We start from the raw sequence: 22985 nt of genomic DNA on the forward strand, positions 1-22985 counted from the left end.
CTCTGCAGGACTCACTGCCTCAGTTAAGGTCAGAGGTCAGGATTCAACAATTAGAGAGAAACTGGGAAAAATGGCCTCCATGGGAGAGGTCCAAGACCAGAACCACTGCTGACCCAGAAGAACCCAAAGACCCGTCTCACATTTACCAAAAACATCTTGATGATCATCAAGACTTTTGGGGAAATATTCTGTGGACTGATGAGACATTTTCAGTTTTATTAGATAAAGTTATTCAGTGTGAAAAAGTTTCCACTAATGAGCCTGGATGTGCTGCTTTGTGTTGATCTGCCAAATAAAATCCCAATAAAATCAGCAGTTTGTGGTGGTCAGCTGATTAAATGAGACAAAGTTTAATGGGCTGTGAATACTTTAGCAGGGGCCTGTATTGTAACTAAGTTTGCTAGCAGGACTCTGCAGCAGGTGATGGATGTTGAGCAGCTGATGTGTGGATGAAAAGCCAGAGAAAATGAATGTGCTCAGCTTTGATGGTGTGTAAACTTTCCTAGCAGCAGAAGCAGTTGAAGGTTTTCTCTGAGCAGTGAGCAGACTGCAGAGTTGGACTGAAGGGAGACTCTGAAGTCTGAAGGTAGAACCGTTAGAAATAAGACGCTGCATTTTAGGAAGAGAAGAGCTGCAGTTCTAACAGCCCTGATGTTAGATAAAACTCCATCTTTAATCCAGCAAATAGAAATCTCTGCTTCTGGGAGTCAGAGGAAGCTGAAAGCTGGGAGCTTCTAGAATGGGGAGCAAAGCAACATGGAGGCTCTCAGAAATGTTTCCATCCTTCAGCTTTTCTAGCCCAGTTCCAGCAGCTCAACATGAAGCCAGATGGAGATTTGGCCAAAGAGCCGACCGCTTGTCATTGTTCATCATTTAGAAATCAGACTGTGAGGACATCACAGAGCTGCAGTCATCACACGACACCAGAACCCAGCAGAACCCAGAGAAGAAGCAGCAGCCGTGGTTCTGTTATGGATCAAGGTACCGTGGTCCATGAAAGGCTCGTTAAAACAGAACCTTAGAAACTAGAGAATGGGCTTTTACTGCAGAAAAGTTTACAGTCCTAACAGAGTTTCATTTAAAGACGTTTTGGTTCCAGGCGGTTCTGTAGGAGTCGGACCCTGGAGCGGGCTCAGGAACCCGACTGCAGGTTGAGGTTGTTCAGTAGAATCCAGTTTCTACCAGTGAGTTCTGTGGTGCTGCTCGGTTGGCCTTTAACTTTTTAATCTCTAAACCTTAACAAGGATCAGATCTGCGGTGAGTCTGGACTGAGATCTTGGAGAACGGTGGAAATGCTGCGGTGAAACCAGAACTTTGGCTGTTTTTTGGACCCAGGGAGAATATTTGCTCAGCGCTGAACTTCCACTACATGCAGGAATTTGCTGAGACGTTTGGTCGCTCAGTGCTGCTGCAGGTTGAGATCTAGAGGGCTGTGGGCCACCATGAGGGCATTTATGGCCAGGGAGAAAACACACAGCACGCTGCTGTTGGCATGAAAGGAGGCAAAACAGGAAGGAGGCACCGTTCTGGACCGGCTCAGTTCCCACAACAGTTCTGGTTCTGTTTGCTTCACTGTTAACCGTCATCTCAACATATTATTGTCCTTTTCCATCATTAACTTGGTTCTAAAGTGAACAACTAGTTACAAAAAGCAACATCTTCCTCCTAGAATCATCCCTGCTGTGTTTTTCTCTGCAATGAAACGTTTGTCAGGAATAAATCTGTAATTTTCTCCAATCTGGAGGCAGAGGCTCTGTTTAAAGGAAGTAAATATCTGTTCTGTAGCTGTTTTACCTCCACATGTCCATTAGAAGATTTGCTGCTTCTACCTGGAAAATAGACGTCTATTCTGAGCCTGTTTTTCTATCCAGCTCTGTGGACCAGAACCCAGCCGCTGTAGAACCTGTGATCAATAACTAAGATTCATATTTTCATCTGTAAATCTCAGTTTATTAGTATGTTCCATATTTCCACTGATGGCGTTATTACTGCTGTGTTACTAGTCTGTTAGATGGAGTCATTAAGGTGGTTCAGCTCACTGGCTGATAACAGCCTGACTGACTTTAAAACAAACAGCAGCTGGTTCTAAAACCTGCAGAGGTTCTATGAGATCGGTTCTGGTTCTATATGGATCTCCTCAGGAGAACCTTGACTGCTCATTTTCTAATAAATATGTTAGCTAAAGGTTAGCGGGCAGCTGCCATGTGGAATAAAAAGACAAAGATGCAGGAAGGTTTGGTTTAATATGTGTGTTAATCAGCTGATAGGACCATTTGGACCAGAACCTTTAGCTTTTAGAACCAGAACAAAGCAAATGAAAGCACTAAACCCTGTTGATAATGATGGAAATATGTTGCAGTTATTTATTGTCCTAAAACCTTAATACCATCCGACCAGAACCATGTATTGATTTGGCTAAAGGAGCAGAACCTGGCTGGCTGGTTCTGGTCCAGTTCTAGACATTAAATAATGATCCTTGTCTGAGGAATGTGGAAACCATCTCCTGCTGTCTTTGGTTTGTTTCCCCAGAACCTTTGAGCAACTTTAAAATATTATTTATGAAGTTAAATGTTTAACTTTATTTTTCATGAACTTTTAAACACAAATATCATCTTTAGCTTTGAACGGATCCAGAACCGATCAGAATAAAAGCAGATTCAGAACCAGGAGCTCAGCTTTTAGCTACTTTGTAGACATGATTCTGGGAGGAAGATTTTTTAATAAAGTTCAGTTTTTTCCAGTGTTGCTGCTCATGTGCATTTAAGAAGCTAAATGAGAGACGAGGGGAACCGGTTCTGCTGCTCAGACGGACTCTGGACTCCCCAGCAGAAGAGAAAACAGAGCAATAGTTAGAAAAGCAGTTCTCACTAACTTTACAGCTGCAGACCTTGCAGAGGGAAAAAGTCCAAATGGTGGAGTGATGAAAAAAGAGGCAAAGCAGCGACTTGTTCCATCCTCTGATGATTAGAAATGAAAGCAGGAAAATCTGCAAAGTGCTTCTTTAGGATCCTGTTCTACGGCTGCAGCTTCTATCTGCTAAATATCTGACAGTTTGGCTTCTAAAGCTTTTGTAGACGAGGTCTAAAGGAAACTTTCTCACTTCTGTGGCTTTATTTCCTGGTTGAACTTTGCTGGTTTTAGGCAGGTTTCTTTCCTCCAACACTTGATGCTCAGACCAGAAGGTTAGCTCTGGTTGCTCAGAGCTCGCTGAGGATCAAGGACGTTTGAAGGTGAAGACGTGACTTTATTGACATGTTGATGGAAATAAATGACTATTCTGAATTAACAAGGAGGAGATGGGTGGTCTTCATTAATCAGCATTTATTGGATCCTTGCAGGGAGAACAGAACCAGTCTGTGGAAGATGTTCAATCTGCTCTAACTAGACAGAGAAATGTTCTTTTCTAGATCTGGCTCACTAGAGGCAGCCTTCAAGAGCGACTCCCCGACGCCTGCAGCTTTCCTTTCTGCCTACCGCTATCTGTGCTCCTCAACCTTGGCTCTCTCTCTGAGACTAAACACAATCAGGCCTTCAACCGCGCAACATAGATTGAATCCTTTTGTCAGGCTGTTGGCATTTAGAAAGCAAGGATAGGAGAGAAACTTTACTCAACATAACAGTTTGAACTTTTCTATCTGAGCAACAGATGATTGATTTGCTCGTTTAAATAGTGACAGTGATGGTGGAGAAGATCCTCCAGGCTGGGCTCTGTGAGGTCAAAGGTCAGGTAGGTTACAGCAGGGAAATCATGATCCCCAAGTTGCTGAATATTTGCAGCTTTTCCATCTTTTTCTGACTGCGTTCAGTTCAGATGATCTTTTAGTTCCTTCCTGCAGAGATCTGAACTTTCCACCATGATTCCTGTCTGATTCCAGCAGAGCAGCAACACAGATGATGGTTTAAAGACAAACTGAAGCAGATGCAGACAGGAAGGATTGATGGCTGCAGTTAGTTGGTGTGGACAGCAGTTGGCGCTGCTGTGTGACACACAGAGGGAGAGCAGCAGCTTCCTGCAGGGACACATGCTTCGTACGTCGTTAACTCAGTTAGCTGGATTTGATTGTTGATCGTTTGGTTCTTTGAAACTCATCATGGGGTCCGTTCTTCGTACGTTGCTTAAAACATCCAAGATCAAATGAGACATCCAAGATAATTTCATCCGGCTAATCCTGATCCTGCTAATTGGGTTCTTTGAACACACCTGTTGTTTATGATTAGTATGGCTGGATTGAGTTATCTGAGACAACTGCGCGTTCATGCGTTTGTTTAAAAGGGGAAATGTGTCGATAGTAGAAACAATGATCAGCAGCGCTGCTATTGGCTGTTCAGCATGGCCAAAGAACGCCCACAGTTTTTCTCCCAAGCAGAACACAAGCTTTTAATGGAAGGTTATGACGAATTTGTGTCATTAAACAAATGACAGGGAACACCTCAAAGTCAGGAGAGAGGGCGGGCAAAAAATAGCAGACAAATGAATGCGTAAATACTGTCCATGGTAGATGTTCCTATCACTTTCTACAGTATGAATTTTTGCTTTTTAAGAATTTCATATTTACTTTGTTCTTTTATATCTTTAGCATAAACGACAAACGCATAATGGCAGACCAAGAAGCTGCTGCAATGTCACAACGCCTCCTAGAGGAGAAGGAGGAAACTGATCGCAGATTGAAAAGAGAATGGAAGCAAGTGGCTGTGCTAAAGAGACAAGAGGAAAGTGCTGCAAGGAGAAAATCAGTCGAAGAATTGAAAAGAGAAATTGAAACACTAGAAAATCTGAAGGGATTCAGTGCAGCAAAGGTAAAACTACAGGTTAATGAGGAGGATTACTTGTCAGTAAAGCAAGAAGGTGTCACGGTATACTTTTTGGAGGAGACAAATATGCCTGTCTCCAATATTGGGGGGACACGTCTCCCCCCAGTTCCTACAACTATATCCTGACAAGTTCCCGTTGACCCTCCAGCGATCTGGGTGCAGGTCTCTCATGATGCAGCGCATCTTGGTCTCCTGCCAAGGAGGCGCTTCCTGCTCTTTATCCTCTTTTACAGCACTGGGTGATTAACCTTAGCTAATTTTTCATGAACTGTTTAGATTTAAAACTACTGTTTCCTGTGGCTAAACATGTTATTACTGTGTTTTGCTGTGTTTCAGGTAAATAAATATCCTGTTAGTTAATTACTTGCTCAGATGTCTCATAGTTTCCTGTCCACCAGTTCCAGATTGGTGGACGGGTTAATAAATAAGCATACAATTTATTTTTGGCATTTAGGCTTTGGGAAATTCTTCAAAAAAATGTATTATTTTCCAATCAACTATATGTGGTATGACAGACATGAGATGAGATACACATGAAATTAATTAATTTGATAATAATCCACCTCTCCTTGGTGACGCTGTTGAATATTTCTCTATCATTATTCTTCTGGTGCTTCAATTTGCAGACGGTCCCTAAGCATCTGCGGAGCAGCGAGCTCTGCATAGAGTCCAATGTAATTCTCCCAGCGCGGTGGGAGACTCGTTTTGAGGAAACTACGATTGTAGCTCACTGTCTGCCTTGCTGAGGTTGCAGAGAGGTGTCACTTTGTAGAAGAAATGATCCTCCGATGAGTTCTTGACCCGGAAAAGCCAAATCGGAAACCGCAGAAAAACATTCAGATCCCAAACGTACAGCGTTCTAATTCTTCCAGTCAGTTAGCAGCTTCCCTTAAGAGGTCGGACACTCAACGTCTGCCTGCTGAGTCTGACATTACTAAACAATGCTTTATGGCGGGGAAAAGCCATGTAGATTCGACCGATGCAGTAAAATGCTAACCAACCAATGGGAAGAAGTTCAGCCCTTAAGACACAGCCCTCCTCATTTGCATAATGAGGCAGAAATGCATACAGAAATGTAAAAAAAAGGACAGGCAGAAATAAATAGCATCGAAGAAATAAATAGGGCAAAAAAGTACAAAGGAAGAATAAAACAGACAAAAATTATAACATGCACATAAATACTTAAAAAATAAGTAATTAATGAATAAAGTTGAAGATTATAACGGACAATAAATAAATAAGGCAATTATAACAAAGGCGGATAAATAAAGAAGCTAATTAAAACAGATATATACATTTGTGTCTCACTGAATAATTTAATTTCTACCTACATTTATTTGTTTATTGTATTTTTGGTGGGAATTAATTGTATGTTTATTTATTTATTCAGCATTTATTTATTTCTGTATTTTTAAATATGGTAGAGCCTATCCTCCATAAGTGTGTTTTACCTGGTGAAACAGATGGTAGTGGTGAAAATGTTTTAACACTGAACTAGAAAATATCATCTTGTCTCATTAAAGGGCTTCATATGCCTGATTGACGCTAAATTTGTTGACAAAATACCATGAATATCACTGGATGTCCTTGAAAACATCATGTTGTGTGACAGACTGGAGAGAAACCACTGAGCTATATTATACACTGGAGTGCTATTCGCCCGCTGTTAGAAAGAGTCGCTTTGAAGCCACCAGTCGCCATATTGGTACTCCCTATTTCCCCCCAGTAACTAGGGAATATGTGCGCTACAGCATCGAATAACGAGGATTTTCTTATGTTCAGGGGGGCTTAAAACTTTTAAAATGTCAAATGCCATATACTTTTATGTTATGTTCTAAAACTATCAACTACTGAGAAAGTCATGTGCTGAAATATTTTGCATTTTATTTATTTAAATATATATATATATATATATATATATATATATATATATATATATATATATATATATATATATATATATATATATATATAAAACATTTATAAATATATAAATAATATACAAAAACATATATTTACATATATGTATACATATATACATATACACATACTTATATATACATATATATTTATTTAATATGAATAATGTAAAATATTTCAGCACCTAATTTCCTAGTAGTTGATAGTGTTAGTACATCCACTGACTGTAGAATTACCTGTGAAACGTTTTCACACAGCCAGAAAACTGCTTGTTGTTGCAACCAAATCCTGTGGGATTCTGTGAGAGTAGGGAGTAGCAAGATGGCGGCCAGGGACTTCAGTTTTTCGGCAAAATCAGCACTCCAGTGTATTATATAGATCAGTGAGACAAACTCACCTGACTTCCTGTAAATGAGGACAGGAGGGGCCGGAACTCTTCCTGGTTCTCATGTTACACTGACGCAGGAAGAGAAAAGTAAACAGGAGCCCAGACTTCATTTTGTCTCCGAAGAACTGTGTCCTAAAACAAGTTTTTATCAGAATTGAAGGTAAAGACCCATTTCTTCTAACTTTACTGTTGCTTAGTGAGTTTTTCTCTTTATGAAGAGAAAGCATCAGAGCTCTGTTTGATCCTCTGTTAACATCCAGATCTTTGTTACAGAGGGTTACTTTTTATATCTGTGTATGCAGCGCTTTTTACAGTGTTTGGTGTCAGCAGCTATAAATGTCTTTATAACGATAGTTTCTGGCTCTGTGGAGGAGCAATGATACTCAGATCTCTGCTAAAGCAAAGGTTGCTGGGGCAGCACCTGGTTCTGTCCTGACTGGTTCCAACGGCAGCCGACCATAAAACTCCTGTTTACCAGCGCTCTGTGTGAGAACAGGAACTGACTTTGATTCAATGATTCCTAAACTCTGAGTTCTGGTCCGTTTAGATGTTCCTGCTAATTAACATGACTCTTGTTATACCAAAAGAAAATAACATTTCTTCCTGATGTGCCTTTTGTGACAATTAAATATTTCAGCTCATCTAACTAATTTTCATGTGAGACAAATATAACCTGAGTAAACAGAAAATGTTGTTTTAAAATAATTTCAGATAATAAGGAAAGAAGCTATCCATACCAACTTGGTCCTATATGAAAATATGGTTATATGCTTGTTAAAACATTAATTAACTTTGATTAACCAAGGAGTGTTTTTAGGGTCTGTGGGGACTTTAACTCAAAAAATACTTGAATTTTCACGTGACAGCTGCTTCGTTTACAAGTAATTTTCAAATTAAACTAAACTTTAATGTCCCACAATGGGGAAATTCAGATGTGACAGTGGAAAACAATTATTAGCGATTCAGAAAAAGAAATAAAGAATACAAGAAAAAAGTAAACTGAATCTAAAATCTTAAGTTAGCTCTAAAGAAAACACCAAGAGTAGAATATATGGGTAAACATTGACGTAAACATTGAGCAAAGGAAAAACATTATTTGATAAATTAATATAGAACATGCTGTATCAGTTCTCCACCATGGCTGAATTTAAATTAAGTTAAAATTATTGTTAATCAAACAAAAGTATTACAATAATTTTACTTGGTTTTAATTCTTAGTGGTTGAAGTGAAGAATGAAGAGACTTAGTTTATAATTAAGTTTAAAAAAAATCGTAATTCGTCATTTTACTCTAGAAGATAAATACAGCTTTTAGGATATTTAGAGACATCTTAATTTCTGCTCATTCTGTTCATTTCTGCTCAAACTAAAAAAAACTTAAACACAGAGCAATCAAGTCTTGATGCACCTTAATAATAAAGGTATAAAAACATTGATCAGGTTTTTTGGACGGTTCTTCTTTGTTAAAATGTTTCGTCTGTTCTCTACGAGACTTTCAGTCTGAGGACTTGAAGGTAAACCATATAAGGAGTGGCTTTACACAGTGGATCAATTAGTTTAACAGTGATAAAACCAGTTGCTCACATGCAAAACAGGACCATAAGCCTAACACCCGATCATGAGTAACCAGAGTAATCTGTGTATTCTTAGGTTTCAGCAACTGGACTTTGGCTCAGGCTTTCTGAAAACTTTTGAACACCTATCCAGGAGTCTTTGTCAGTTCTGGAGGCTCACACTAGAGCAACCTGCTGTTGGTGCACTGCTGTTTTTAAGGACATGGAGGCCCATCCTCCTAGGCGCATTCTAAGTCAGATGCAAATCAATGACCATCCGTCACTGTTCTGGGTCGTTAGAGGATATTCATATAAAAAGAAAAACTGCTCTCTCACCGACCCGTCATACTGCTAAGCAGGGTGGATGACTCTCCATTTCTCCAGCTCAGGTCCTCTACCAGAGGCCTGGGAGCTTGAGGGTTCTTCTAATACCCCATTTACACTACCCCTTTTTAACCGGGCCGAGACCAGTCTGAGCTCGGTAACTGAGATAACTATCGAGTGTAAATGGAACACAAACTGAACTGAACCGAGCCAGACACAACCGGACCGCGCTAAATGCAGACCAGTTCCATCTGTGGACTTGGCCCAGTTTTTCACTGGTTCAGTTCTCTAATAACAAAGAGCGCATGAGCAGACCGCGTCATCTCCTTACAGCCAGCGGACATTTCAGACATTCATAAAAATACTAGCTTCCCTACCGTGAAGAACAACGACGTATCACAATTATAACCAAGCATAACTGCCTGAATGTTACGGGTGCCGCCATTTTGATTTGTTTCGTCCCTCCTTAAAACCCAGAAAGCAGTAGTGCAGATCGTCACTTGGAGGCGAGGAGGAGCCGAGGAACCGAGATAGCGTGATGTGTAAGCGGTCATCAAAACCAAGCTCGGCTTGGTTAACTGATCCAAGCTCGGACCGAGCTGGGCATTGAAATGGGGCTTTAGAATCTTAGCTGTCCTTAAGATTGCGCTCTTCTGGACTGAGATGTCTGATGTTTCTCCAGGTATCTGTTGGAGCCACTTCTCCAGAGTGGGGATTACTGGCCCGAGTGTTGTCTTCACCTTCCAGGCTCTCAGCTGTACGCTAAGAGTAAGCAAGACTTTGACTCGCTGATCCACACAACCAGGATCTCCTGCAGGGACATCAGAAGATCATTCGGGCTGGAGAAATGTGGCCGGATGATGACAAAGAGAGTGAAGGTAATCCATACATAGGATATTGCACTCCTAGAAGGGAGAATAGCAGATGTTGAAGAGAGCTATAAGTACCTTGGAATACAACAAGCAAATGGCAACCATGAAGAGGCCACAAGGAAAGCAGAAACAGTCAAATACCTGCAACGAGTAAGGCAAGTTCTGAGAAGACAGCTCAATGGCAACAAGGTCTGGTCAATCAACAGCTCTGCCTTGCCAGCAATCAGATACCCTGCTGGATAAATAAATTGGCCAAATGAGGAAATCCAGACCACTGTTATTAAAACATGAAAGCTACTCACCATGCATGGTGTATTCCACCCCAAATCCAGTATCCACAGGCTATACACTAAGCGCAAAGAAGGAGGCAGAGGCCTAGTGAAGTCTTAGGTGACTCTTCTGTCAACCAGCAGCTGGTGTTTGGCTCCTCTGGTGTTTTTACCAATGCCTTTGTGGGCCTGTGTCATGTGTTGATCCATGTGCCCACTTATCTTAGCCGCCATGATGACTGACAAGAGCTTCCAAGTTGTGGAGAGACAGGTTATTGACTGATAGTTGGTTAGGGCCGTCTCCTTCTGGGGCTGTTCTGCCCTCTGTCAGCCATTCAGGGTGGGTCCCATTTGTCAGCAGTTGGTCATAACTACATTTACAGGTATGCTGTAAATGCTAAAAGTAAATTAAATCCACTAACGGGTTGTCATCTTTGTGTCTACAATATACAATAATATGTTAATCAGTTTAGATTGTACCTCCAGCCTCTTAGTGTTCATGTCTGATCTCCTACATGCATGGATGTAATCATATTTCTGCTTTACAGGAAAAGTCAGAGAGCCAGTGGGAACCGATTATTACGTATTGTTTTCAAAAGTAAAGGACATTACTTCATGACTAAAGGAGAAGGATTCTTCTCCTTCCCCCAAAAGGTAAGAATCACTGTTTCTGGTTTCAATAAAGTTCATGTATCTGATGTTTAGAATCCATGTATAAACTTTTTTCTGGGTCCAAATATAATAATCTTTATAGTCTATTGCAGCATACATTCAAATTAAATTTGTTCTCTGCATTTAACACATCCCTTTGGGGAGCAGTGGGCTGCCACTGTGCAGCGCCGAGTTAGCTGTTAATGACTTTAGGAACAAAAACAAGTTAAATCAAGTGAAAAAGAGAAACCCAGCAGACATGGTCCTTTTTCATGCTGTCCTCTCTATCAGCAGCTGTTCACTGATTGTTTTTAGTACAAATGTTAGTAGAGGTCATCAGATCAGATGAAATATGAGAACCTCAGCATACAGCTGCCATCACCGTGCTCTGATATTACAGCAGAAACTATCAAATCATCCCAAGCTCAAAAACTCTCTGCTGCTGTGATTAGCTGATGTGATGTTCAGACACTGTGAGCCATCAGTGGGTGAACTAAGAGTTTTACACAGGATGTAATCAGCCTCCTGCTTTACAGGATGGTTCAGAGAGCAGCTAGCTGGGAAAACTGGAACTGAATCACATGTTAACTGTCTGTTTCCCTCTCAGCGAGGCTTCAGGCTGGGAAACACAGAGGAACATTTGGAGGAAGATGGAGGAGAACAGAGCAGCGTCTCCAGCACCCAGCTGTGTTTCTCTGCAGAGTGATGAGTCCAAAGATCTTCCTATACACTTCCGTAATGATCCTGGACCCACAGATCAACGGTAAGACAGCTGTCAATAACTTAGACTTAGACAACTTTAATGTCATTTTGTATGTACAAAGTTCACACAGAACGAAATTTTGTTGCATACATCTTACGACAGAGTTATGAGATTGCAGGTGGAATAAGGCAACATTAAAATATAAAGTACAGCAGTGATCAGAATGTAACCATGCAGGAGAAAAGCAGTGTGCAGAATAACATTCAGCCGTTGTTTATGTGCAAAAATTTCTTCCGTAATAATCCTGGACACCCAGATCAAAGGTAAGACAGCGCTCAATAACCATACCATTCTCACACCATCTTTATTTACAAAGCGCTTATAAACAGCTAGCAGCTAAAACAAAGTGCTGTACGTGGCTACAAGCTAAAAAGACAGAAAACAATCTTCTCTAAAATTCTTGAAGCAAATGGTAGCTTAGAAATGGATCTATAATTAGCCATCAAGGTGTGATCTACCCAGGCTGAAGAATTTCAGACAATACTACAGCAGCTGTTGTTGATCTGTTCCTTTCCTCCTGTGTTGCTTTCAGTCATCAGACTCTCCAGAATTTATGTCCTTTGGTTCAGTAACTCCATGTCAGATCCTCTGCTGTCCACAGCCTGCTGTCTCTGCTCTGTTGCAGTCTGTCTAGTTTTGTTTACTAAGGTCTCTATTCACCTCGCTCCTGGTGTCCTGACTTCTGCATTTGGGTTCTGATCAAACCCAAATCATGACAGGAGGATCTGACCACTGGGCTCAGCAGAGATTCTCAGAGGCAGAATACCAGACAGAGAGGTGGTGAGGATGTATACCGACAAGGTAGCTCAGCCCTGCACTACGTGGAGACTAGGGCTGGGTATCATCTAGGATGAGCCGATTTGATACGATTCTCGATACATAGCTCACTGTACAATACGATTCTCAATATAGCTCTGCTTGATTTGATATGACTCCGATATCGATATTTATTACTTTCAAAGTAATGGTCACATTCATTCAAATAACAAAACCAGTCACATATTATATTTATGTTCAATTTATTGAACACTTATATATTAACTGGAAAATAAAGTACATTCTGTTCAATGCATTTAACGTGTCACAGAAACCAAAAATGTGCCCAAATGTCTGATTTTAGGGATGAAGGCGCTTCTAAAATCTTGTCGGCCATTCTGCAAGTTAGTCTCACTTGCTCTTCCTCGCTGTGAACAGTAATGGCGTGCTGTAATAGCGCCCCCTAGGGGTAGGGAGGCACATAGATATTGAAAGCCAGAATATCAATATTAAATTGTTTTTAAAAACATCAATATAAATCTTTGTATCGATTTTTATGCACAGCCCTAGTGGAGACAAAGGTTTTCCTGGTTTTTACTGACAAACTTTTATCACAATGAATCTGAAATTGATTGTTGACAGTTTAAAACCCAACAGAGATAAGAAAACTAATACTGAATAATTTTCAGAGAGAAACTACCCAGTTTCAGCCTCATTATATCATCCATTTATTTGCTGTTAATGACTTTAGGAACAAAAACAAGTTGATTCAAGTGAAAAAGAGAAACGCAGCAGACATGGTCCTTTTTCATGCTCTCCTCTCTATCAGCAGCTGTTCACTGATTGTTTTTAGTAAAAAAATGTTAGTAGAGATCATCAGATCAGATGAAATATGAGAACCTCAGCATACAGCTGCCATCACCGTGCTCTGATATTACAGCAGAAACTATCAAATCATCCCAAGCTCAAAAACTCTCTGCTGCTGTGATTAGCTGATGTGATGTTCAGACACTGTGAGCCATCAGTGGGTGAACTAAGAGTTTTACACAGGATGTAATCAGCCTCCTGCTTTACAGGATGGTTCAGAGAGCAGCTAGCTGAGAAAACTGGAACTGAATCACATGTTAACTGTCTGTTTCTCTCTCAGTGAGGCTTCAGGCTGGGAAACACAGAGGAACATTTGGAGGAACATGGAGGAGAACAGAGCAGCGTCTCCAGCACCCAGCTGTGTTTCTCTGAAGAGTGATGAGTCCAAAGATTTTCCTATACACTTCCGTAATGATCCTGGACCCCCAGATCAACGGTAAGACAGTTGTCAATAACTTAGACTTAGACAACTTTAATGTCATTTTGTATGTACAAAGTTCACACAGAACGAAATTTTGTTGCATACATCTTACGACAGAGTTATGAGATTGCAGGTGGAATAAGGCAACATTAAAATATAAAGTACAGCAGTGATCAGAATGTAACCATGCAGGAGAAAAACAGTGTGCAGAATAACATTCAGCCGTTGTTTATGTGCAAAAATATCCATCCATCCATCTTCTTCCTCTTATCCGGGGGTCGGGTCACGGAGGTAGCAGCTTCAGTAGGGAGGCCCAGACGTCCCTCTCCCCAGCCACTTGGGCCAGCTCCTAAGGAGGAATCCCAAGGCGTTCCCAGGCCAGCAGGGAGACATAGTCCCTCCAGCGTGTCCTGGGTCTCCCTCTGGGCCTCCTCCTGATGGGACGTGCCCGGAACACCTCACCAGGGAGGCGTCCAGGAGGCATCCTGACCAGATGCCCGAGCCACCTCAACTGGCTCCTCTCGACGTGGAGGAGCAGCGGCTCTACTCTGAGTCCTCCCCGGATGACTGAGCTCCTCACCCTATCTCTAAGGGAGAGCCCAGACACACTACGGAGAAAACTCATTTCAGCCGCTTGTATCCGGGATCTCGTTCTTTTGGTCACAACCCAAAGCTCGTGACCATAGATGAGGGTAGGAACGTAGATCGACCGGTAAATCGAGAGCTTCGCCTTTTGGCTCAGCTCTCTCTTCACCACAACGGATCGGTACAGCGCCCGCTTCACAGCAGACGCTGCACCAATCCGCCTGTCGATCTCCCGCTCCATCTTCCCCTCATTCGTGAACAAGACCCCAAGATACTTAAAACTCCTCCACTAGGGCAGCACATCCTCCCCAACCCGGAGAAGGCACTCTACCCTTTTCCGGTTCAAGACCATGGTCTCGGATTTGGAGGCACTGATTCTCATCCCGGCCGCTTCGCACTCGGCTGCGAACCGCTCCAGTGAGAGCTGTAGATCACGTCCTGATAAAGCCCATAGGACCACGTCATCCGCGAATAGCAGAGACGCAATCCTAAGGCCAACAAAGCGGATCCCCTCAACACCTTGGCTGCGCCTAGAAATTATGTCCATAAAAGTTATGAACAGAATCGGTGACAAAGGGCAGCCTTGGCGGAGTCCAACTCTCACCGGAAACGAGTCCGACTTACTGCCGGCAATGCGGACCAGACTCTGACACCGGTCGTACAGAGACCTGACAGCCCTTATTAAAGGGTCCGGTACTCCATACTCCCAGAGTACCCCCCACAGGATCCCTTGGGGGACACGGTCGAATGCCTTCTCCAGATCCACAAAACACATGTAGACTGGTTGGGCAAACTCCCATGCCCCCTCCAGAATCCTGCTGAGGGTGTAGAGCTGGTCCAGTGTTCCACGGCCAGGACGAAAACCACACTGCTCTTCCTGAATCCGAGATTCAATAATCTGACGGACCCTCCTTTCCAGAACCCCAGAATAAACCTTACCAGGGAGGCTTAAGGCTTAAAAATAATGGTGCAAAAAGACATTCTTATGGAAAAGTATGTTGCAATGTAAAATAAGATGTGCAAAAATGCAGTAAACGTTATGTGCTATTGAAATGGATAATAAAAGTTTAGCAATGTTGGTAGTACCAAAGTAATGGTGAAAATATGGTGCGTCTAGCCCAGGTTTCTTAAGAAGCGGTGAAATTACTGCATGTTTAAGTTTAGCAGGAACCACACCAGGGTTAAGACTGCAGTTAACAATGGTGAGGACATATTGTGAAATACTGGGAAAGACCTTAAAAATCGAGGAGGGACTGGATCCCGTGGTGAGCCAGATGGCTTAAAGGAGAAGTCCGGTCAAAATCAGAATTCAAACTGCTGAAAGTACTTTAAATATAAAATTATTACATACTGTTCAATAAATCATAAGCTTTTTTAATTGAGAGTAATTTTTATTTAAAGGTCCTTTTATGGGGGCCTTCATCTTGGTGAAGAACAGTAATGCCACTTCCCAGTTTGTGACGTCACTGTGCGGGATTGGCTGTAGACCTAGTCCAGGGGTTAAAGTTCTCCGTCGCTGGGACGGATTTCTGTCATTTGGAAAATGAGCGCAAAAAGTTCCGTCTAGACTTTTTTTATTAAAGATTTTAAACAGAAGCTGCTCTCAACCAATGAAACCTGGCAGAGCCGGAGCATTAGCCAATCAGAAGGAGAGTAGGGCGGGTCTTTGCAAAGCGCTCTCTGCCAGTCTGAGGTTTATCAGTGTTCATCATTTTAACTTTTAGAAGAGCATCTCAAACTGGCCACAGATGGAATAAATGAAAGTAGCGGTGGTCAAAGGCTTCTTTGGATTTATGAACCAGCAGATCAGAAAGTTCAGCGGATAAAACGGCTAACATCAACTTCCTTGATAAGCTCGTCTCTCTGCTCTTTAAGTTAATTAATGAATTATTTCCACCTGTGGCCACGTCGCCTGTCAGTGTTTATTCCTTGGCTTTCAGTAACCTGGCTGGTCAGGGATCTGCTCATGATTCACTTTTATGAGTTATTTAAAACTTGAGGAAAAGAAACGCGCTAGCTTAGCTAATTTAGCATGACGCAGTTTTGTTTTTTGTTTTTTTTTGAAGAGTCAGAATGTGAAACAATGTACCGCATTTTACTGGGTCTGATTCAGAAAAAGTAAAGTAAAATAAAATATTCCACATTTGCTTTTCTGAAGCAAAGAAGGCAGAGTTGCAGTCAGAGCGGCTGTCAGCATACAGCAGCGTCTCACCTGATGAGATGCTGAACCAGGACACTCTTTAAATAAAATGATAAGGATTTGATGCATACAGATTATTAAGGAAATTACGTCAATAAATAAAATACATGCAGCTACAACATGGACTGGAGAACGGGTTCTAACTGGGTGAGGTCAGACAAAGGTGATTCTCAGAGAGCTTTTTATAAAGTTAATTTTCATTTTTACACGGAGAGGAGCAAATTAAAAAGAAAAGCAAATTAATGATGATGATAATGATGATGTATTACTTTATCTCCAGCATTCAAATAATTCTCTTTTACAAGTAATTAGAATACTAGAATCTTTCTCCAAAGTATCAGATTACTCGTTAAACTGGTCTAAATCTACGGTACTGTCAATTAATTGCTCTCTCGAAAACTCCCTAAATTTACAAATGCAATCAGGAAATATTAAATATTTAGGTATTACTGTGTCGAATAAATTAACAGATTTACTTAAACTTAACCATGCCCCACTTTTAAACAGGATAGAAGAGGACCTTGAAAGATGGAAATCGCTTCCAATCACACTTATGGGTAGGGTAGCTTCAATAAAAATGATGGTCCTACCTACAATTAATTATTTATTTTCAATGGTCCCCAATAAACCATCATCTGACTGGTTTAAATCTCTAGACTCTGCCATTTCTAGATTTCTTTGGAAAGATAAACCCCCACGTATTAGCTTAAAGACAATACAGAAGACTAAAGACAGGGGAGGATTAGATCTGCCTAACTTCCATAACTATTACTTAGCAAATAGGCTACAATACATCTCTAAATGGATAAAAAATAGTCTTTTAGATGAGCCTTGGTTAGATATAGAACAGGAAATGTGCAATAATATCATGATTTCAGATCTGCCGTTTATAAGCTCAAATATAAAACGGCATACATGCTTCAAATATATCAACATTAGTTCTACTCTGACAGCATGGTGGGAGTTCCTCAAAATGACAAAGTCATCCCTTATCCCATGCAGTCGTACACCTATCTGGAATAACCCTGATATCCTACAAAATAATAAAATGATAAACTTTACATACTGGAAGAATAAAGGTATTAAATATCTGGAACATCTACTTGACGGAACCGAGTTCATCAATTTTGCTAAACTAAATATGCAATATGGCATTAGTAAAAATAAATTCTTGGAATATGAACAACTTAAATCTATAATTAAAAATAAATATAAGCATATTAATGGTGGTTTACAAGTCCCAACTAATATAATAGAGTTCTTAGATTTAACCCCCCCCCCCCCCCCCCAAACTACTGTCTAAATCATACAGGACACTGACTAAAATAGAGGATTCGATATCTCTTCCTATAATGAAGTGGGAAAAAGATTTATCAGGCACCTTTGAACAAAATTTCTGGGCTCAGACATGTCTAAGAACTTTCAAATTGACTAGAAACACCAACCTACAACTAATACAATACAAAATCCTTCACAGAGTACATTACACAGGACAAAGATTATTCAAGATGGGTCTGGCACAATCTAATATCTGCCCACACTGCATAGGCAATCATCCTGATAATTATTTTCATGCGTTATGGTTATGCACACCAGTCCAGAGGTTCTGGACACAGATATGTAAGGACTTATCAAAGTGCTTGAGCTGTAAAATTACACCTTCCCCATCAGTTTGCCTGCTCGGTAATTTTGAGGAAAGTCCTCTGAGAAAAGAAATAGTTTACATGGTTTTTACTGCTTTATGCATCGCAAAGAAAACTATCCTCATGAATTGGAAAAGTAAACAAAATCTCAGTATCAATCAGTATAGAGATCTTTTGTTGGATCATATTAATCTAGAGACAGCATCTGCTTCCACATCTGATTGGTCTTTTTGGGCTCCTCTGATCAACACCATCACTTAGTGGAATAGGGGGCGGTGGGTTGCTTCCTGCAGGGCGCAGTGGCTGGATGGAGGGGTTCCTGGGGCCCTGGGGGCACTTGGAGTAGGGCGCCTGGTGGATCCGGCTCCGGGGTCTGTTGCCCCCATCTGGGAGGAGTTTGGGAGGCCTACGGGTGGCCTACAGCAGCCGCTTGCGGCGCTCTTTGGGAGCTGCGTGTTGACGGACGTGGGTTACTGACCTGGTAGCTGTGCTGCCGCTGGGTGGGGCCGGGGTGGGTCTGGGGGGGGGTTGACGTTCTGGTGGGCTTGTGTCCGGCCCCCTGTCCCGGTCCTGGTCCGTGTCGTCTTCGGGTGCGGGTTTCACCTGGGGGGTGGGGTTGGGGTGGCTCGTGCGGGCCGGCTGGCCAGGGTCCCCCCCTATTATTATTATTATTATTATTATTATTATTATTATTATTATTATTATTATTATTTATGTATTTATGTATTTATTTAATTATTTATTTATTTATTTATTTATTTATTTAGTTTAAGTAGGCTTGGTGGGTGGGCTGGGGGGGGGCTTAGGTGTTGGTCCTGGTGGGTGGTTGGCTGGCGGGCCCTGCGGCCTCTCCCTGGCCCCCGGGCTACGGTGGTGCCGCTGGCGAGGCCCCCTTCTCTAGGTGGGGCTTTCGGGGAGCGGGGGTGCCTATTGGAGTCAGTAGGGGAGCTGGCTCCCTGGGTTGGCTTCCCAGTCATTTGCTCCCCATCCCCGGACTCCTCCCTCTGCCTGCTCCATCACGCCGCCACACATGTAGGTCATGAGGGAGGGGGCGTTACTGGAGGTTGCCACTTTCTGGTGACGCCCCTCTCCCCAATTTTATTTTGCATCTTAGACACTTTCACTTCAAACATTTTTCACATCACACACTCATATAGGCCATGGTAGGGGGGGGGGGTGGGGGGGAAAACGTCTGGGAGGGGGCTTATGTTGTGTGGGCCTCACCTCGGACGGCTCCCTTCACCTCCTCTCCCACTTAGACATTGAGGGTTCTGGGCAGTCACACGGAAGGGGTGCGCTGGCAACAGCTACCTTCCGAAAGGGGGGTGGGCTGTGCCGTGCATCCCCTTCGGCGCTCCCAGTTTTTAAACGCACTTGAGAACAACATGCAACAACACAACATTTGAGCAGGCGTAGGGAGGGTCGGGGTCTTCTGCACACCCCCGTTCTCCGATGGAGGCAAGGAGTCTGGGGCCTGGAGGAGGTGCGGGCCACTGTGTCCGGGGTCTTGGCGGGGGGCTGCGGTGTGCAGTCAGCGGCCTACCAGGTCTGGGGCTGATGCCTCCGCTCCCCCCAGGGGACGGGGGGCAGGGATGGCAAGGGTAGGTGGGGGGAGGGAGTGGGTTTATTAGGTATTTAGGGGGAGGGGGGGGCTCTGGCCGGGTGGCTCGTGCGGGTCGTGTTTTTTTTTTTTTTTTTTTTCAGGTATGGGTGTGGTCCGCTCCCTCTCCCAAGAACATCTCAAGTCTCCGATAGGTGCGGAGCCCATCCCCCCACGTCCTGCCCTCCTCCACTTCGTTGGCGGGCGCCTTGGCCCCCTGGCGCATTAGTTGGCTTCGGGTTTGGGGCGGGTTCCCGGGCGTGCGCCGGCCCGCTCCTGGCGGCCTCTTCGCGGGGCCTGGCCCCCCGGGGGGCGGCCGGGGCCCTCGTCGCGGGGGCGGGGCGCCCCTGGGGCCTCTGGCCCTCAGGGCCCATGGCCGGGACCACTTCAGCGGGGCTGGCTGCCGGCGGAGCCCACGGGCTCGTCTCCGCGGCTCTTGAAGGTGTCGGCATTGCGGTGGCTGGGGGATTTCCTCGGGGTCGTCTCTGCTCCTTCCTTGGGGGGGGGGGTTGCAGATATCCTGTGTCGGCCCCTCCTGGGCGACCTGCTTTAGGGACCCCTTTGGGAGTCCGGGGCTACGGGTCCCCTGACGCCTGCCTCTGTGCTCGGGGAAGGTGGGTCTTCGGTTCTCCACAATCACTATCAAGCTATTTCTGGATAATCTTCACCTAAACTAGTGCACTTTCACATCTCCCACTGGTGCTGGGTCCCAGGTATTAAGTGTTCACTTATATACAGTAATCTTATAATTTATTTATTTATGTTTTTTCACTTTCTTTTTTCAAATATCACATTACACATGTCAGCTTACACAATAATATATATGATTTAGCAATGGCATCTAGGTGTTATTCGAGTGTATCTGTTGCTTTATGTCTGTTGGTTGTGCTGTTCTTTTTGTGTCTCTTTCCAGGTGATGGAGCAGACAGAGGACATTTTATCATTCTCTTCCTTTTATCTCCTCTTTCTTTCACCTCTACTCTTTTTTTTTCTTTTCTTTCACTTTTTGTTCTTCCATTACTCTCCCATTGTCATGTCCATATAATTTGAAATTCTCCTTGCAGGAATCATAATAAAGCTATTTACAAGCATAAATCAAGTGGAGCACTATGGCGAAAGCTGTTTGCTCCACTTGTAAAAGCAAAATCTGTCGAGCTCCATCTGGCATTGAGATATCAATTCCTATTGCCATAGTGCTAGACAGGACACTGGGAAAAAAAAAAAAAAAAAAAAAAAAAAAAAAAAAAAAAAAAAAAAAAAAGAAAAGCAAATTAAGTAATTAATGTGGCATGACGTCCACGGCCCGGGAAATATATGGGCTCGCTGACTTGAAATTTATTTTCAGTCAAACTGATTATTTTTGCTTTAACCCATGACCTAGTCCCAATGCGCTATCTGTCCCCTTGTAAATAAATATCCATTTTCATTCCAAAATATTTTTTTTAACCTCTTAAAAAAGGATAGACGTGGTATTAAGCATTTCAATTTAAAACAAATACTAATATTACATTTTAGAGACAAAAAACAACAACAAATAAGCATTAAAGTACGGTTTATGGGTTGGGTTCTGCAATGTTATAAGATGAGGATAAAACTCATCTTTAGAACCAATCTCTGCTCAAAATGGTGATCTGCACCGCCTAATCTACTTTCAGCAGTTATCATCAGTTATTGCAACCGTCGAACTGTAGAAAATACGGGCAGAGCAGCTCCTTCTGAGTTTACTCCACTGCTGTCAGGATGAGCTGCAGCGCGTTATGAGGCGGAGGGATATTTTGCCGTCACTTAGTTTACACCCCAAACAATCAACTTCACTTTCAGAAACAACAGCCAAAAAACTGCAACCCACAACTCATGAAATTTACAAGCGACTTTAGAAAAAAGAAGACCGCTTATTTTATTATTTTATATAAACAAATGGAGGAGGCCCAGGGGAAGACCCAGGTCACGCTGGAGGGACTATGTCTCTCTGCTGGGAACGCCTTGGGATTCCCCCGGAGGAGCTGGCCAAAGTGGCTGGAGAGAGGGACGTCTGGGCCTCCCTACTGAAGCTGCCACCCCCGCGACCCGACCCCGGATAAACAGAAGATAACAGACGGACGGATGGACGGATAAACAAATGTCCCGGCAAATTCTACATTATAAAAAAGAAAAACCTACAGAAAAGTCTCGCTCACATGTCATGTTGAAGACATTCTTCTTCGAAATGTTGGCGACACAAAACGATGTGTTTTCTCTTTGGCCAGAAGTTTGATGGCAAATCCTCCCTCTTCAAGTTGGTAATCCAACAAAAGAACCCATGGTGGATCATGATTTGGAAAGTTGTAAAAAAAACGAATGTTTTTTTCACTTTTACCCGATGTATTGAAACATCCAACGGCCATGCACGTGGGCATTGTTGCTTCAACAATAGCTCTCGTGAATTTCAGTGGTGAAGTCCTCTGGAAATCCGAAATAATTGTTGTTGATCACAGCTGTGTACAACAGTTCCTATTAAATTAGCTTTTAAAACGCAGTGCCTTACCACAACATCTGACGTTATGTTGCAGAGTAAATTGTTACCATATTTGGGCAATAATGGCCGCTCCCAGACTCACTGATCGCGACGACAATTTATATTTTTATTTTTTTACTGATTAATGCTAAATTCATTAAATCACCACGGACGTATTAGTTTTAAGTATAGCTAATGATCCCCTGATCTGCCGTTGGCATAAAAACGAAGAGCATCACAAATACATTATTCAGAATTGAGAGTGCCCCCTTGTGTAAGAAAAGCAATGTGCAGCTGAGAATATTGAAATAAATTATTGACAGCAATAAAAAACACTAACACTTGAAATTACATTAACCCTGAAATTATTAGACATTTTATGTTGGTCTGATCAGCCTCACCTGACAGAGATTTCTGTGGAGTATTTGCTTTCCAGCATACAGGCTCTTCAAAAAAAGGACGTGCCTTTTCCAACACTTCCTTGAGCAGATCTCAGCTAAAAAAAGGAAAAACTCAGTTTGCCCAAACAACTCTGCTTGGTAGCAGAGTCGTTTCACAAAATAATTTGTTGTCATAATTTGACTCAGGGTCAAGGCTACAGAGCTTTCTGAAATGAAAAAGCCAGGTATGCAGGAATTTACCCCATAAATTACTCAGAATATCCACTAACACAGATTTCTGAAACCAGACCCTGGTGCATGTGAGCTGTTCATCTGGCTGTGTGGGATCTGCTTCCCTGAGCCAATTTGTACTTTGAGGCTTCATAAATTTGGTTGTTTTTTAAGCGCCACACCTGTTGTTGCTCTGCTGGTGTTTTCAGCTGCAGTTTAAGTCTTCTGCTGATTTCTGACCAGCCCTATTATTCTGC

The 22985-nt window shown here is 42.6% G+C and overlaps 1 protein-coding gene across 1 annotated transcript in view; it reads left to right on the forward strand.

Moving 5' to 3' along the window:
* The window catches only part of LOC105923771, a gene marked incomplete at its 3' end in the record, with an annotated part of 780934 nt that overhangs the window by 502353 nt on the left and 255596 nt on the right, over positions 1–22985 (forward strand). Inside the window, exons 8-9 of the mRNA XM_036133613.1 lie at positions 11396–11551; positions 13455–13610. Coding sequence (XP_035989506.1) covers positions 11396–11551; positions 13455–13610 — 312 coding nt within the window. The remainder of the gene's footprint in view (positions 1–11395; positions 11552–13454; positions 13611–22985) is intronic.

This window comes from Fundulus heteroclitus, unplaced genomic scaffold (assembly GCF_011125445.2).
Source record: "Fundulus heteroclitus isolate FHET01 unplaced genomic scaffold, MU-UCD_Fhet_4.1 scaffold_65, whole genome shotgun sequence".
NCBI lineage: Eukaryota > Metazoa > Chordata > Actinopteri > Cyprinodontiformes > Fundulidae > Fundulus > Fundulus heteroclitus.